The 16,940-nt window shown below is 39.4% G+C and overlaps 1 protein-coding gene across 6 annotated transcripts in view; it reads left to right on the top strand.

Moving 5' to 3' along the window:
• The first annotated feature begins 855 nt into the window (after window positions 1-855).
• tsc1b (TSC complex subunit 1b) overlaps window positions 856-16,940 on the top strand; it is a 59,778-nt gene continuing 43,693 nt past the window's right edge. For 2 of the 6 annotated variants that reach the window (XM_063073694.1, XM_063073690.1), the window contains exons 1-6: window positions 856-996; window positions 7,439-7,621; window positions 8,591-8,694; window positions 11,507-11,659; window positions 12,782-12,926; window positions 13,870-14,024. In XM_063073694.1, coding sequence (XP_062929764.1) covers window positions 7,516-7,621; window positions 8,591-8,694; window positions 11,507-11,659; window positions 12,782-12,926; window positions 13,870-14,024 — 663 coding nt within the window. In that variant the 5' untranslated portion in view covers window positions 856-996; window positions 7,439-7,515. Of the gene's footprint in view, window positions 997-1,058; window positions 1,236-1,603; window positions 1,628-7,438; window positions 7,713-8,590; window positions 8,695-11,506; window positions 11,660-12,781; window positions 12,927-13,869; window positions 14,025-16,940 lie in introns of those variants that run through there. The other 4 variants (XM_063073692.1, XM_063073691.1, XM_063073693.1 and 1 more) reach the window with 4 other exon arrangements.

Genomic DNA, 16,940 nt, shown 5'->3' with positions numbered 1-16,940 from the left:
GAGAGCACATCTACATGAAGCATTGTCACAGTAAAACAGCATCTGTCAGCAGGGGCCCTTCTTTCTTCTCACTCCTGCCATCAGGAAGGTGGTACAGGAACCTCAGGACTCATACCACCAGGTTCAGGAACAGTTATCAACCTCAACCATCAGGCTCCTGAACCAGAGGGGATAACTTCACTCAACTTCACTTGCCCCATCGTCTTAATGTTTCAACAACCTATGGATTCACTTTCAAGGACACTTTATCTCATGTTCTCGATATTTATTGCCTATTTCTTTGTTATTTCCTTTTTGTATTTGCTCAGTTTGTTGTCTTCTGCACACTGGTTGAAGGCTCAATTGCCTTTCATTGATCCCACTATGGTTATTATTTTATTATGGATTTATTGAGTACGCCCTCAAGAAAATGAATCCCCCGTGTTATATATGGTGACATATATGTACTTTGAAAATAAATTTACTTTGAACTTTGGTTCTCTCCCCTCGCCTTACTGCAACCAATAATGCCTCACTTCTGACCGTGATTGACAACACAGAAGACCCGCCCCTTTGCCCGGCAATAACCTGTTTACCACAATGCGGAGACGTCATACCGAGGCGGCGGGTCTTCGCGTGACTTGCGCAGGCGCGCCACTGGTCCCTTAAATCACGCGCAGCCGCGTCGCTCCGCGTGATATCCCTCCGCAAACAAGGCGTAAAGAGGCAACAGAATAACAATTTACATATATTATCTTTAATTTTCTCAGGAAAAACATGTATATTAAGCGATATTTGTTATTATGAAATGAGGGCGAATTACAGTTTGTTGGCTGGTGGTTTTCCAGTGTGTGGGGGGGGCGGGGGGTTGCAAGGAGCGTGATGCATTGTGAGGAATATATGAAGAAGTAGTCCGAGGTTTATTTGTTTTTCAGTCGGCAGCGGATGCATTGAGTCGGGGGAGGGGGTGAGCTGTTCAAGATGGCGGCGCCCTGTGGAATGCGGGGTCTCTGAGAGGTAAAAGCGCCGCGCTACTCGGCTGAGAGGGCGAGTCCGACCGCGTGTTTGGCCCACTTTCTCGGCCGTGCCGCCGTCCAGCCCCCTCCCGCTTGGCCTCACGCACCGACCCGTGAGCGGGTGAGGTTAAGGTGGTCTTTTCCCCGCCCCTCGTTCCATTGTGGAGGGGAAGGAGACATCGGATGGTTCAGGGGAACCGAAGGGTCCTGTGTCTCCTCGGACCGTCACGTTACTTAGTGGTCAGTGAGCGCCTGGGACCTTGGGCTAAATGAATGGGTGTAGTGTATTTAATCAGTGCTACTGTTTCAGGGTTTAGTTTATATTGGTATTGCTTCCAGTCTATCATGGGCAGGTAGTCCTTTCGTACGTGTGGGATGAGATCTGCTCCTGATCACTCAGTAATTGTTTGGTTATGTGAAAGTAGTTGTCAAGTCTGATCTTTCTATTCATTCTTCCGCGGGTCCCGCCCCAAGCAACCCCAGAATGGGTTTAAACTAGAGTCATTTTGGTTGTCAGGGCGTCTTGTAATAGCGATCATTTTCACTGCCCCTTTTGTGTTAAATGCTTCGTGTGCAAGTGTTGTCTTAATAACTGTGGGTTGTCGCACGAAGTGTGAATGAACTATGTTTAGGTGACTATAATTTAGTAGTTTATTCTACTTCTGAGGGAATTGAAATTAATAGATGATAAGTAATTCAAATACAAGCTGGCAAAATGGGCTGAGGGATTGCCTGGTGATTTAGGATTGAGTTTGAGTGTACCAGAAATAACAGATTTTTAAAAAAAATGTGAACTAGCAATCAGTTATTAAATCCGGTAGAACTGTTTATAAATACAGGTATTTTGCAAATTTGATATACATTGTCTTTATTGAGTTGGCATACAATTTTCCATGTATTACAATGATATGTGCAGATTATTATTTTCAGATTCAGTATTGATGCCTTCAGGCTAAGCTATCTATCTGTAGTTTTTTTAAATATATTAAATATTTAAGTGACTCCAGGAAATGTGAACACCGAGGGAAGTAACAGTTGGGTAAAAAATATTATTGTCTTGATTTATTGATGGTTATTAATTTTCCCATGCAGATGTCATTAACGACTGTTGACTGTTTGGTGAGGATGTCAAGTAAAGTTCCAGAATTTTGATGCACTGTTGAAGGTTTTTCCCAGGTGGGCTCTGGGAAGAATATCTTGCAGCTATTGTCATCCACAACTGTTTACTATTGTCTGAATGGTGTGGGTTGTAGGCCTGGAAGGTGCTGCTGAAGTAATCTTGGTCAGTTTCTGAAATAGATGGTAAACACAGTGCATTGGTGCAGGAATGCCTGGAGTATTTGTCTAGGATGACTTTGAATTCCTTCATTGTTAGTGCTGTATAATCCATGCTTTCCATAATACTTTTGACTTGTGAAGGGTGAAAAGGCTTAGTGAAATCAGATAGGTCACTCCATTGAATGTTTTAGAATTTGGTGGACAATGTTTCATGCACCATCTTTGGGAATTTATTAATAATTGCCAGTATCTGTGAAAACGACTGTAAGCTCTCTACCACATTGCTGAATGTTGCTAAATTGCTAACTTATTTCATATGGGCTGTTGCCCTCATCTGATAGTGATGTCATTGCACTAAAGCTAGAATTATCCACCCACCCTAGCTGTCACCTTTTCACCACATTGCCTTCAGGGAAATGCTGCAAGTCCAACCACCAGGACTACACGTCATCTGCAAAGCTTCTTTCCTGTAGCTTTCCAGCTTCTCAACAAAACTTACTCGGGTGTAATAACTTAACTGCCCCTGTACAACATCTGTTAAGTGGGTTTTCCTGCTCACCTTGTTCTGTTGATAATTAGTCTCTTCATATGTTCACATTTATTTAAGTTTGATTATTGACTTTTTGTGCCTGTCACCATTCTAATTGTTATTTGCTCCTTGCTGTTTGCACTATTGTCTTGTAAATTGTTGGTTGCTATTGTGTTGCCTGTTAAAGGGTATTGTCCTGTTTTATGGCTTGACATCGAACCACAATCAATTCTGGTACATTTCACATACAGTCAATAAAGTGTTTCTGATTCAGGTTGTTTAGATAGATTACAAAGAGATTATTTAGTCAATCTTGCATGTTCCTATCTCTGAAAATCTTTCCAATTAATTTCATTCTACTTGTTTTTCTCCCAAAACTTTAAACTTCTCTTAAAATTGTATGAGTAAATGAATCTTTTTTTCAAATGGCAGGTTTTTACTTGTAGGTTGCCACAAGAATTGACACGGAAGCTGCACTCTTTTCAGCCTGTCATTTAAGTCTGCTAACTTGGTCTGTCAGGAGAGGAAGCATAAAGTGACAGTAGTAAAAAGGTGTGAACACTGGTTGTGCATTTAGTCAGCTGATAATCACAATAGCACCTGCAGCTTTATTTGTCACGTGCTTTCCTCCAAAAGAAATTGACCAGTCATTAATGTTTAGCACATGCTGTTTTATATATATTCATGTGGATGGAGTCTGCATCTATGTGCATTTCTTTTGTCAATTTCTAGGGCTTGTTGCAGTGACAAATGGAGTGCTAGCACCAAATGTGCCAATAATGAATAGCTGGCAGGTGTGGAGATGCCCAGACTTCATATCATTCCAAATGTTTCTGTCAAGTGCATTTTGCAATCAAATTGACTCCTAGTCTCACTAGTTTAAACAGTTGTGGGCTTTGTCAATCCAGAACATTGCCCTTGTTTTCAAAAAAAAACTTTTGGAGTGTCTGTTGGATTTCTGTACTCATTTTAAACAAAACATAAGATTTAACAAAATGAGATCCTGATACTTCTACTCCTTTCTGAAATTGTAAATCAAGCCTTTCCCATCTGAAAGATTGCAGATATGTTGAATAGAATATTGCAGCAATTCTTTAAATATTTGTGCTAAAGTTCAGTAATGCATATATGATCTTCCAGAAAACTTAAACAATTGAAACCATTTTCATTTGGAATGTATTTGTATTTTAATCCATTCAGCTCAACTGTGAATAGTTAGGCTCCCAGTGAATACTTTGTACTCCATTTTGCTCTATTAACAAAGCATCAATTTGTTCCTTCCTAATTTAAATTTACCTAAATGCATCTATACATTTTATTTCATCTGCTTATCACTCACTAACACACTTTCCAGAATTTCTTATTGGTTTGGTTTAATAGTAACTCTTGTATATGCCTTCCTCCTTTGAGTACTCTGTGGAAGCAAAAACATTTTGCATCCGCAATATCAACTGATTTTCTTCTACCACCTCGCTAGCCCCTCAACGTGATGTTGTTCTCAGTTTTGATTTGGACTGCATAATGCCAAACGTGAGTAAGTACATAGTTGTCCCTGCAGCAAGTGGCAAAGGTTTTGAAAGTCATTTTATTTTGATCAGTGATTACCCACCCAGGGCATGCCTCTTCTCATTGTTACCATCAGGAAGGGGGTACTGAAGCCTGAAGGCATACACTCAGCGATTCAGGAACAGCTTCTTCCCCTCTACCATCTGATTTCTGAATGGACATTGAACTCACTACTATATTTCTGATTTTGCAGTAATTTAACTATTTGATATACATACAGTGTGTATATATGTATACTGTAGTTCAGTTTTTGTTATTATGTATTGCATTGTACTGCTGCCACAAAGTTAACAAATTTCGTGATGTATACCAGTGACATTCAACCTGATGCTGATTATTCAGATTCATTTATTTGAACATTTAGTCTTCTCTAGGTTCAGTTGCTGTAAGTTTTAAATGTCTGCGTAATCCACGTAACAGTGAGCAATGTTCATCAGATGCTTTGTAAGTGGGGGAGAGGGCAAGTGCAGTGAAACTGAGGGTCTTTTCTCTGCTGCATTCTGCATGTGTTTATGTAGCTCAACATTGAAATGTAAAGCATATGTTTAGTCTTTTTAAAATGGAATTCCCATTTTCCTATACAAAATTTTATTTGTCACATTCTTTCCTAGAGAAGGAATTGATCTGTGATCAGTATATTTGGCACATGTTATATACAGTATATTTATGTGGATGGAGTATGCATTTGTGCATCCGCAGTCTTGTTTCTCTTAGTAATTCCAGCTCTTCAATCCTGACAGTTTTGTGGTCCACCAACTCTTAATTTATTGACCATACCTTCAGTAGTTGAGCTCCCATGTTCTGGAAGCGAATGCTTTTGATTCCTTTTAGAAGCCTCCAAAACCTGCTGCCTCTGTCCTAAAGTGATATCTCCTTTTGTATGTTTCAAATTTTCAACTTTTCTGCCTTTGAAGCACCTTTACATGGAACTATAAATGCAAGTTTTTGAAATTGGCATTTGCTGCTTCTGCCTGAGGTTATGAACAATGAAAACAAATAACACATTTTTTACCAAGAACACAGGAGGAGTAGGCTTTTGTGTGCATTGCCATTCTATAACTCTGACATTTTTATGCAATGTGACAGTTACAAAAGGACGTTTTTGTAGGATTGATATGAGGATTGTCCTTAATTCTTGTCTCACCCTTGGTTGCCAGTTTGTTGAAATGGTTGAATCACTTTCTCAGCTGGTGTTTAAAAAAAAAATGCTAATACATATTTGGTTTCATTGATCGCCTGATGTGTTATAGTGATATCAGTGGTGTTTGCTTCATCTAGCCCATCTTATTTCTTCACACCATTTTGCTGTCCATGGGAAACCTATCAGACAAATAAATCTTCATTGTGGCTTTCATGCACAGACTTGGTATTTACACCTATTGAACTATAGTTAGAGACTAAGAATGATGACTACCCAGTTTGTGCATGGCAAAGTTCATCAGAAGTAGCAGTAAGGTGAAGAAAATGCACAATCTGGTCTAGTAATGGTTTTGGAAATGTTGGCCAATATAAAAATAATGTCTACCTTCAGATTAATGCCATGGGATTAATAACAGCAAGAGATCTGAGTACGGTAGCAAGAGTTTCTTGCCATTAGATAGGGCTTGATGGGGTAAACTCTGCATAGGAAAGCATACACTTGTGATAGAGGGAATGTAGTGAAGGTTCGGATTAATTCATGGGATGGCAGAATTGCCATATGGGAAGAGATTAAGTCAATGTGGATTTTTCTCACCGGAGAATTTGGAGTATTCTGACAGATCTAGGCAGACTATTCTGACATTAAATAAACTATGGCTTGATATTTTCTGGAAGCAAAAGGCATCAAGGAATATGAGAGAGCAGGAATATGGTTTTTGAGTAGAGGGTCATCAATGATCAAATTGAATAGTGAAACATTCCCAGAGTTGTTATTTTTTAGGTTTTTTGGGACAATAGACTTGTTGGCCTAACCTCAATGGGGGAAAAAGTGATGGTTTTTAAAGTGGTAAGAGGAGCTCTCTACAATGAGTGAGTAGAGTCAACATAGACTTGTGAAACTGAAATCATATTTGATAAATATTTTTGGAGTTATAATTAGGGGAATATGTTAATATCAGCCAGTTAATGTGATGTATTTGGTCTTTCAGCAGTTGTTCAGTAAGATACTACTTAAGAGGTAATTAGACCTCGTAATGCATGCATTTATTAGAAATGCTTGCATGGATTGAGTATTGGTTAACAAGAAATTGTAGGAATAAGTGGAGTCACCTGTAACTTAAGAGACTGTGACTAATGGGGTGCCTTAGCAATGGATATTAGGCCCTCAGCTGTTCAGTCTAGGTCGCTGATCTAGTTGAGGGGATTAAGTCTAATATTTCTAAGCTTGCTTGTGCACGGTGGCCTGTGAAGAGTACAGTGTTTCTGGTGGATATGGACAGTAAGTTAATGGCAAGGACATGGCAGCTGGAAAGTGTCATCAACTTCAACAGAAATAAAATGATCATATTTAAATAGTGAGAAATTAGTTGTGGGGAAAGTGTGGATGTCCTTTTATGTAAGTCACTGAAAGTTAATATTTGGGTACAAAAAGCAGTTTCAGAGAGCAAGTAATATGTTGATGTTAAATGCAAGAGGATTTGAGAATGAGTACAAACATATTGCCACACTTGTACAGTGTCCTGATGAGGTCTTGTTTGGAATAGTGTTTTCCTACACAAGGATGTATCTCTGCAGTACGAAGTTGAAACAGAGGTTAACCTGATTTGTCAAATGACAAGATATTGAGCAGACTGGGACTGTATTGTCTTGGATTTAGAAGATTGAGAAGTGGTCCCATTGAAAGTTAGCAAGTAATTTGAGGTATAAATATTTAGGTTTTTTTTACCTAAGCTAGCTGTCTATATTGGTATATTTGACGTAGAGATCAATGGATTTTTTTGAAAAAAAGTTCAAAGGAATCACTGGATGTGTGGTTGGCGCAGGAAAGTGATGTTGCTATGAAAGATCAGCTGTTGTTTTGAATGGTATAGCAGACATTTAGGGTTAAGTAGCCTACTCTTATTTATGAGACTGTGTTCTTGTATTTTAGTGCTGCCCTGCTAGTCAGCAGTTTGGTGTTGAAAAGGGTGAAACTGGGGAGGCGATACAGCGTCAAGTGTACACAGCATGACACAGCCGGTGAATATTAGTGACCTGGTTCAGCTGCTAGAATCCACAAACCTTCAAATCTTTGAGGACGTGAAAGGACTTATTGTGGACCACCTTCGGTCAGGTGAGGCTGTGCTGGTTTCTCTTTCAGGGACTGTTTTGATGAAATGGTCCTCCCTGAACTGTTGGGATCTTTGTGCTGATGTTCTTAGCAGGTGATTCTTTTTGATTTAATTAACTTTGTTTTTTTTTAAAGTAACATTTTCCCTGTGTTTAATGGTTGGTGGGTTTTGGTAATACTTTCATCATCAGAGGTTAATTTGGGACTCAGTGTTGTAATTTTTGAGTTTGTGCAGTGTGTGTCTTGTATTTTAAGTATTTCCATTTGCTACATCTGTTAATAGGAAATGTAAAACTTCCTTTTTTTTTTAAACTTTGCTATAATTGCACAGAGTTAGTGGAGCACTGTTAAATGTCTAGAGATATGGAATATTTCCAAATATTCCTGTACTTCACTCATCATTAGAACCATACAGCACACAAAGAAGTCATTTCTTTGATATGCCTTTTTGGAACTCTTGGGAAGAACCAGTCAATTAATCTTGCACTGTCCACAATCCAGCAATTTTTATTTCAACTTCATCTTTAAGGTTGCTAACCAATCTCCTTCCTGTAACTTTTCAGGCATTGCACTTCAGATCAAAGTTTTATCTCTGCACCCCCCCATAAATTCTGTTTTGCCAACTATCTTAAATACTTGTTCCCTGATTCTCAAGTTAGTCAAAATTTAATGTGTCAAATTTTGAGCACTTCAATGAAATCTACTCAAACATTGATGCAAAAACAATCCCAGATTGTTGGCATAACTAACTACTTCACCCCTACTGCCACCCAAGTGTGGTAAGCACAACATTCCTAATTGAGACTCAGCAAATGATTAAAATATTTACATGTTATTTCATTGCAGAGAATCATGGGGTCAATCTCCTTATCCAACCAATTTATTTTGAAGTGCCATTTTGCAGAGTTGACTGAAGTCTTGCACAACTAGTAAAAGTTCCTTGTATGTGTCAACTGGTTGTTATGTCTGCAGATCGTGGCTCCTTGCTGCTGAACCCATTAGTGGATCATTACTTGGAAAATAATTCTCTGGCAGCTGTGCAGATCCTTTCAGCTGTACAGGAGCCTCATGATAAGGTAAGCAGGATAAGTGGTGATGTGACTTTGAACACGTTTTTATCTTGTTATTTCTAATTGCACAACCATTTCTGAAGGAGTCTGAAGGAAAGGTGATAAACTTAAATTCTGCCACATTAATTGGCAGTTGGTTTAAAAACTTACGGATGCCAGATGGGGGAGAGGGGGGATGTTCTTATAGCCTCAAAGATAAGCCAGGGCTAGTTTTTGATGCCATTACCCAAGCCATTAAATGTGCAGATGTGCAAGAAGACGTTTTATTTCATTGCTAAATTTAAGCAACTGTGCAAATAACTATTGTGTAGCTTTTCTAACAGCTTCATAATTTTTAGGATTGCAATTTCATCTTGGGGCTGGATATTTCAAAAAGTGACAGTTTTATGCAATTATGCTTTTTCATTAGTTTTTAAACTTACTCTGAAAGGTCCCCTTAACTATCTGCCACTGCGTCTTTGATTTCCCCCTCCCCTCTTAACCAACTTGCCAGTTCACTGTAACTATTATAATTTCTCCCAATTGCCCTTAGTTTGGTTCCAGGGCTGTTATTTTAAACCTCACTTCAGTAGAAAGCAAAATTCGGTATTATGATCATTGCTGCTCTGGAATGCCTACAATAATGCCCGTTGTATTATGCTAAGTTGAATGCAGCCTGTTCTCTGGCTCCAGAGCATGCTCGTGTGAAAGAAAATTATCCTAAAAACATAAATGGTTCATTTAAACTTGCCTTTGCCCATCTAATTTTCTCTTAATACAGATTAAAATTGTCTGTGATTATTACCATTCTGGTCAAGCTCCTATTCTTTTTATTCTGTTGTACAACTGTCTACATGTGACTTTTTGTAGTGAAATATGCATGCTTAAGTTGCTTTGGGCGTAATTCTGAGCTTTCAGGCTGCTGCTTCTTGTCGGAAATGTAACTTTGCAAGCTATCCACTAGCCATATGAATGCTATCAATATTTCCTTCACCGATGCTAGTTTAAAAAATCCTTTGGGTCTCTGCCTATCAACACAGTGAAATAATCTTTAACACAGATTGCATTAGTTGTTTTAAAAAGTGGCCCATCCCCACCAAAACAAAGACCAGTGAGATCCAGAATCCTTGAAAGTAATGAGCACATTTTTAAAAAAAAATTATCAAAGCAGTGCCTGGAGAGGAACAATTATGTTTCAATCTTCACCTATATCCTGGTGTGTTGGTAAATTATGCCAAAATGTCCACATCTTATGGTTGCTGATGGCTGGCTATTTTTCACCAGTCTAGACCGACTATCGTCTTTTCAAGCATTGGCTATTAGTCAGCAGCAGGATTCCTGGCTGTTTTTTTTCCCTTATGACTCCTTTGATATTCATGTATCTGATAAATGGCCAAGTTCAGGAGTCTTTCCCTGCTGGGTACTATACACGTAAACTAAACAATGAAATCTTAGATTTTATTGCTACAGGGGGTGGGGGGGGTGTTCTGCCTTTTGAAGAGCATTAATTTCATTTAACACCACACTCTGGTCTTGTAATTCCTGGTAAACTCCCTCACATGAGGCAGGAGAGGTGAAATTAAACACCTGTCATGCTGGTTATAACTGGAAGTTCAGTTGTGCTTTTGTACTGGATTAGCCTTTTTGAAAATTCTTTTGATGGGGCTTGTAATGAACATGGTTGGCAGGATTATTGCAAGTCAGTTTTAAAATAGCCTCAGTGTTGGACTGGAGCTACACGAAGTCCACAACTGTAATCTGCTCTCTGAAGGAATGTTAGCATGCTGGTTGTAATTTTAAAACAATTTAACAAATGGAAACAACAGGAATTCTGCAGATGCTGGAAATTCAAGCAACACACATCAAAGTTGCTGGTGAACGCAGCAAGCCAGGCAGCATCTCTAGGAAGAGGTACAGTCGATGTTTCAGGCCGAGACCCTTCGTCAGGACAAATGGATTACTTTTTACTGATTCTTCATTTGTTCCCAGATTTTAGCTTAATAGGACTGAATTCAAAGTCCTGGCACAGACAGACGAGGCCATGTGACTGACTTCTGAGAATCTCTTAATGGTTCTAAATTTGCTAATGGGATTTGACACCTTGTTCTGAATTTCTGGTTTATTATTATAACGGTTTTTCCACTGTACAATGTCTGGGACTCAGATGGCTATTCTCCACTTAAGCAGATTTTTCTTTCTTCCTTTCTTCAATATTTTTATTTCTTAAAAGAATACAGGGTACAGTAGGATATATAATATATCAATACAATATATTGAAATCACAAAGTGTAAATACCCATATCCATATAAAATTAAAACATAATATTGAAAAGAGATTTTATTATACAAAAAATCTAAAGCCACTACCAGGGAAAAAAACAGCTGTTGGGTTTGGGGAAAAAAAAGAAAAGGAAGAAATCCTTAACATATAGTAAAACATATTATTAGCCAACATCTGTGCTTAATAGCAAATCGAAGATTTTGAAAATAATTAAGAAAGGGTCCCGACAATGTTAAAAAAAAATCTTGTCTAGGTTCAGAAATTGAACAGTGAATCTTCTCTAAATTTAAGCATGACATAACATCATGTAACCAATGAGTACGAGTAGGCAGAGTGGCATCCTTCCACTTAAGCAACAATGCCCTCCTGGCTATGAGAGAAATAAAGGCCAAAATATGCAGACCATGTGTCTCCAAAGTAATATAATTTCCTCCAACAATACCAAATAAGGCAGTCAAAGGATTAGGTTTAAAATTTGCAAGCAGGTTTTTAATCATGGGTTTAACAGGAAGAGTTGTAGTGGCTGTAGAATTCATTGCGCTTCATTTTATTTTTCAGCATCTTTTGGATCGACTAAACGAGTGTATGGGAAAGGCAGCGACCCGTCTACCTGCTGTGACCTTATTGGGTCACGTCATCCGACGTGAGCCCACTTGGATTCATAAACTCTTCCGTGCTCCTGTGCTGGTTTCACTTCTCAAGTGTCTGAAGGTTCAATTTTCAAAATTAAATTTATTTTTAAAATGAACTTGTATTTTTCCTCTGTGCCCCCAGTGTTACTATCACACCTCATGTTTCCACGTAAGATATGCTTTGACATTTGTGAATAACTTGCCTTCTGAAGCTGGTGGTATATAGCTTTAAATTTTTGTATTACTTGTAGATTTAAGGCTTTCTTATCATTTTTGCCCAACTTCTCTAAAGATTTTGACTGAGGAAGTAATGTGAATATAAATATAATGTTGGATCTCTTGTCCTACTCTCTTCTGTCTCGCTGGTTAACTAACACCCAAATCCTTTTGAGCTTTTCTAAGTAATAAGCAGGGAATAACATTTTTTAATATTGTATGTGGACGAGTCTGTGATGACATATTTCTGTCCTATGCCCAAATAGTTCTCTGGGATATCTCTGGTAGAACTCTGGTAATCAGAATTCACAAATGGGATCCATATTTAGTGTGCTAAGGCAGTACCTTGACACTGTACAAACCCTTCACTGGAGTGTCTGCTTGCATTTTGTGCTCTCGAGTATTTTTGAGTGAGACTTGAACTGCAGCTTTCTGGTTCTGAATGCTGCCATTGAGTCAGAGCAGACTTCGCATATTTTTAATGAGAATTTTTTTGGAGGGGGGGTGCTTTACTTGAAGACTACAAGAGAATAAAAATGCACCTTAGTAACAATGCTGCGGAAACTTAGCAGGTCAGGCAGCATCTACGGATAGGAATAAAGAGCTGATGTTTTTGGCCGAGACACTTCATCAGGACTTGGACGCACACTTTCCAGCTTCTGTATGCCTGTCAAAGACAGATGGAAAACTGTAGTGTCTTCCAAAAAGTTGTTCAAAATGGGTGTCAACTTATCTTGAGATTTATTGGGCATAACTATTAAAGCAAATGGAGTCAAAAGCTGGTGAATGGGATAACTGAATGACAGAACAGGCTGGTGAGACTGCCTTCTGCATACTAAAAATGTCCATTGAATCATTCCACTAAAATTCTTCTTGTTGCCTGACTGGGATTGAGTGCCATCATGCAAATTTTGTCGTACAATGTCTTTAATTTGTATACAATTCAAACTTTTAAAGGTTTGCCTTGTTAATTCGATTTCTACAGATGGAGACGGACATTGTATTCCTTACTACTGGAGTTCTTGTATTAATCATCCTCCTGCCAATGATTCCTCAAGCTGGGAAACAGTATCTTCTTGATTTCTTTGAAATCTTTGGCCGCTTGGCTGCCTGGAATCTGAGAAACCCAGGTATGATGATGCATCACCAAGACTGATAAACTTTGTCTTCTGCTTGAGGGATTTACTTTGAATGAAATACTTATGTAATGAGTATCTTTTTCCCAATTAAATCTAGTGAATGAAATTGAGTTTTGGCAATTCCTTCTCCACCTAATCAATTGGTACTTGGTACAAAGCAGTAATCGCATAGTATTTGAAGCTAATTAATATAGATATTCCATGGGCAGTTTAGAAAGTTGGGTGATGACATGGCTTGATCTTTTATGTTTGCTGTACTTGCCTCAGAGGAATTTAAATTTGTGTGGCTTCTTCCACGATTTTGGGATGTCTGAGCTGCTTTATGTGATTTTTAGCACCTTGGCAGCCAATTTACAGTTGTACTGGTAATGAGTAGCATTGTTTCATGTTGCTGGCTGAGGGATTAAATATTAGGTGGAAAGGAGACACCCAGTGCAAAAGTAGTGTTGTATCTTTTGTTGCAATGTGTGTCTTCCAAGTTATTTTAATTTGCTACTTTGGTCTTTTAACTCCTTGGTAGCCCATAATCTTTTGTAATGAAATAAAATATTGAAAAATGAGAATCTGATATGAGTGAGTGAAATGCTAGTTCCTCTGGGCAGATTAGAGAGTTGCTATTTTAGTTCCATAATCCTGCAGTATTTTCATGAATTTTTTGAATTTATAGAATGGCCTTAACATGTTAATTGGAATAATGAAATCAATGTAGAAGCACCAGACTCCAGACTGTAATTAACTATGTTGGTCTGAACTACAAATTTGCTGCTAAGCAAACTGTTGCAAAGGGAATAGAGAAACTTCTTGAAGCACTTTTCTTTATAATAGAATTGAGGAAAAATTGGAAGTTCAGTTCTCTTTAGTGAAATAGTTATTGATGTTTAATGATAAGGGCTAAACTATCTCCTCATTTAATCCTTTTTTCTATTCCCTTTAGGTCAAATATCAGAAGTGTATCTGATCCATCTACATGCTAGTGTTTATGCATTGTTTCACCGTCTCTATGGGATGTACCCTTGTAACTTTGTGTCCTACCTCCGCTCCCACTACAGTATGAAGGAAAACATAGAGATTTTTGAAGAGGTGGTAAAGGTAAGAAAGATATTTTTATTTGGCGAGGTGAAGGGTTAGAACATTGGGAAGTGCTAGCTAATAAATGGAAAATTGGTCTTGGTTGAATAAGATGATGAGAAGGTCCAGGCACCTTTCTAAAATGGAAGGAAAGTGTCAAACAAAGATATCGTATTGTTTGGTTAGAGTTGTTAATTTAAAAAAAACTTGCTTTTCATTACCACTATGATATTTCAAAAATAATGAAGTCGGTGGCCAGTGAAGTAATTTTGCAGTTCTGGTCCCTGTAGCATTGCTGGAAATGACCAGCTTTCTGTACATGAGATACCATAAGTACTGAAATAAATAGATTTTTGGATCTGCAGCAAGTTGTTGGTTGAGGAACATTGATTGGGATGCCTGGGTGATGTTCTTTGCACCATGTTATACCGACCATGGGATCTTTAAAGTAGGGAAGGTTGCTTCCTTACTTCCAGCAAGATGACTAATTCATTCACATTTATTCCTTGTCTTCAGTATTTATGTAAATGTGGTATTGAGCTACCACCATTGAAATGCTGCTGGTGATTGATGTGGGATTGGAGTTGTGTTGATAAAACTGGATTGTGACAGTCCGTGGTGAAGGGGGAGATGGGTGGTAATTTGCAAAATGGTCTAGTTGGCACTTGTAAGGAGAATGGTGGTACTGACTTGAGATTGAGGGTTGAAGGCAGGCTCGGTTTGACATCTATCATTGGTAAGTTAATTGCCAGTACCACACTCTAGTTGGGACACTAGTAAGGTTGGGTGACAGACAGAGGGTTCTGTGAATGGGATACCCAGATGGTATGTTGCTTCCCACGTGCCAGGGTCAGGGACGTTTTGGATTGCATCCACAGATGGAGGGAGAGCAGCCAGATGTTTTGGTGCATATTGGTACCGATGACATGGGAGGCAAAGCAGAGGTCCTGAAGAGAGAATTTAGAGAGCGAAACGGAAAGCTGAGAAGCAGGGTCGCCAGGGTAGTAATTTCTGGATTGTTGCCTGTGAGGGTAGAAACAGGATGACTTGGCGTGGCTGAGAAGCTGGTGCAGGGGGCAGGGCTCTTGGATCTTTGGGATCTCTTCTGGGGAGGTACGACCTGTACAGAAGTGACGGGTTGCACCTGACCCACCAATATTCTCACGGGCAGATTTGTTAGAGCTATGTGGGAGGGTTCAGACTAATCTGGCAGGGGGGGTAGAACCAGAGTGAAGGGACTCAGGATGGGACGGATCGTAAGGAAACAAAGATAGTGTGCAGTCATTGTCTGGAAGGACAGGCAGATGGTCGGACATGATTGCAGCCAGCAGGGTGATTATCAGTGCAATAGGGATGCAGAATCAAAAAAGGGTAGCAGATACAGTACTCAGTGTTATAGATCAATGCACGGAGTATAAGAAATAAGGTGGATGAACTCGTTGCACTATTACAGATTGTCAACTATGATGTTGTCATCACTGAATCGTGGCTGATGGTTGTAGTTGGGGCTGAATGTCCAAGGTTACATGTTGTATTGGAGGGGTAGGAAGATGGGCAGAGGAGGTGGTGTGACTTTGCTGGGGCAGAATGGCATCAAATCAATAGAAAGATGTGATATAGGATCGGAAGATGTTGAATCCTTGTGGGTTGAGTTGAGAAACTGCAAGGATAAAACTACCCTGATGGCAGTTATATACAAGCCTCCCAGCAGTAGCTGGGATGTGGACCATAGATTAAAATGGGAAATAGGAAAGGCATATCAAAAGGGAAATGTTATGGTAGTCATGGGAGATTTTAACATGCAGGTCGATTGGGGAAAATCAGGTTGGAAATGGATCTCGAGAGAGTGAGATTGTTGAATACCTACTGTTTGGGTGTTCTGTAATGAACTGGAGGTGATTAGGGAGCTCAAGGTAAAAGAACCCTTTGGAGGCAGTGATCACAATATGATTGAGTTCAACTTGAAATTTGATGGGGAGAAAGTATGGTCTGAAGAGTGGTTGATAGCTGAAATGTGTTATGAGAAGAGGTGGAAGAAACAGGTATAATTCCTATGTTTAAGAGCCATTTAAATGGATACTTAAGAGTAAATATGAAAAACATAGAAGGATATGGTCCTGATGTGGGCAAGTGGGTTTAGTGTAGATGGGAAAAAAAATTGGCATGGACAAGAGGGCAGAAAGGTGCATTTCTGTGCTTATGTCTTGTGTAGATCTAACTCAATTTTTATTGATTTTGTTATTGTTGAGCATTTTGGGAAGTATCACTACATTAAAGGTTGCCTGGATTGGGGAGCATGCCTTATGAGAATAGGTTGAGTGAACTCGGCCTTTTCCCCTTGGAGCGACGGAGGATGAGAGATGACCTGATAGAGGTGTATAAGATGATGAGAGGCATTGATTGTGTGGATGGTCGGAGGCTTTTTCCCAGGGCTGAAATGGCTGGCGCAAGAGGGCATAGTTTTAGGTGCTTGGAAGTAGGTACAGAGGAGATGTCAGGGGTAAGTTTTTTTTTATATATACACACACACACACACACACACACACACACACACACACACACACAGAATGGTGAGTGTGTGGAATGGGCTGCCGGCAGTGGTGGTGGAGGCGGAAACGATAGGGTCTTTTAAGACAGTAGTCCCCAACCACCGGGCCGCAAGCATGTGCTACCGGACCATGCGGAAACAATATGATTTGGCGATATGAAACAATGAGTCAGCTGCACCTTTCCTCACTCCCTGTCGTGCACTGTTGAACTTGAACCCCCCCCCAGGTCGGCCGGTGCGCAAAAGGTTGGGGACCCCTGTTTTAAGAGACTCCTGGATAGATACGTGGAGCTTAGAAAAATAGAGGGCTATGGGTAAGCCTAGGTAGTTCTAAGGTAAGGACATGTTCGGCACTGCTTTGGGGCTGAAGGGCCTGTATTGTGCTGTAG

The sequence above is a fragment of the Mobula hypostoma genome, chromosome 21, assembly GCF_963921235.1.
Source record: "Mobula hypostoma chromosome 21, sMobHyp1.1, whole genome shotgun sequence".
Classification (NCBI taxonomy): Eukaryota; Metazoa; Chordata; class Chondrichthyes; order Myliobatiformes; family Myliobatidae; genus Mobula; species Mobula hypostoma.
This window is presented reverse-complemented; position numbering and strand designations above follow the sequence as displayed.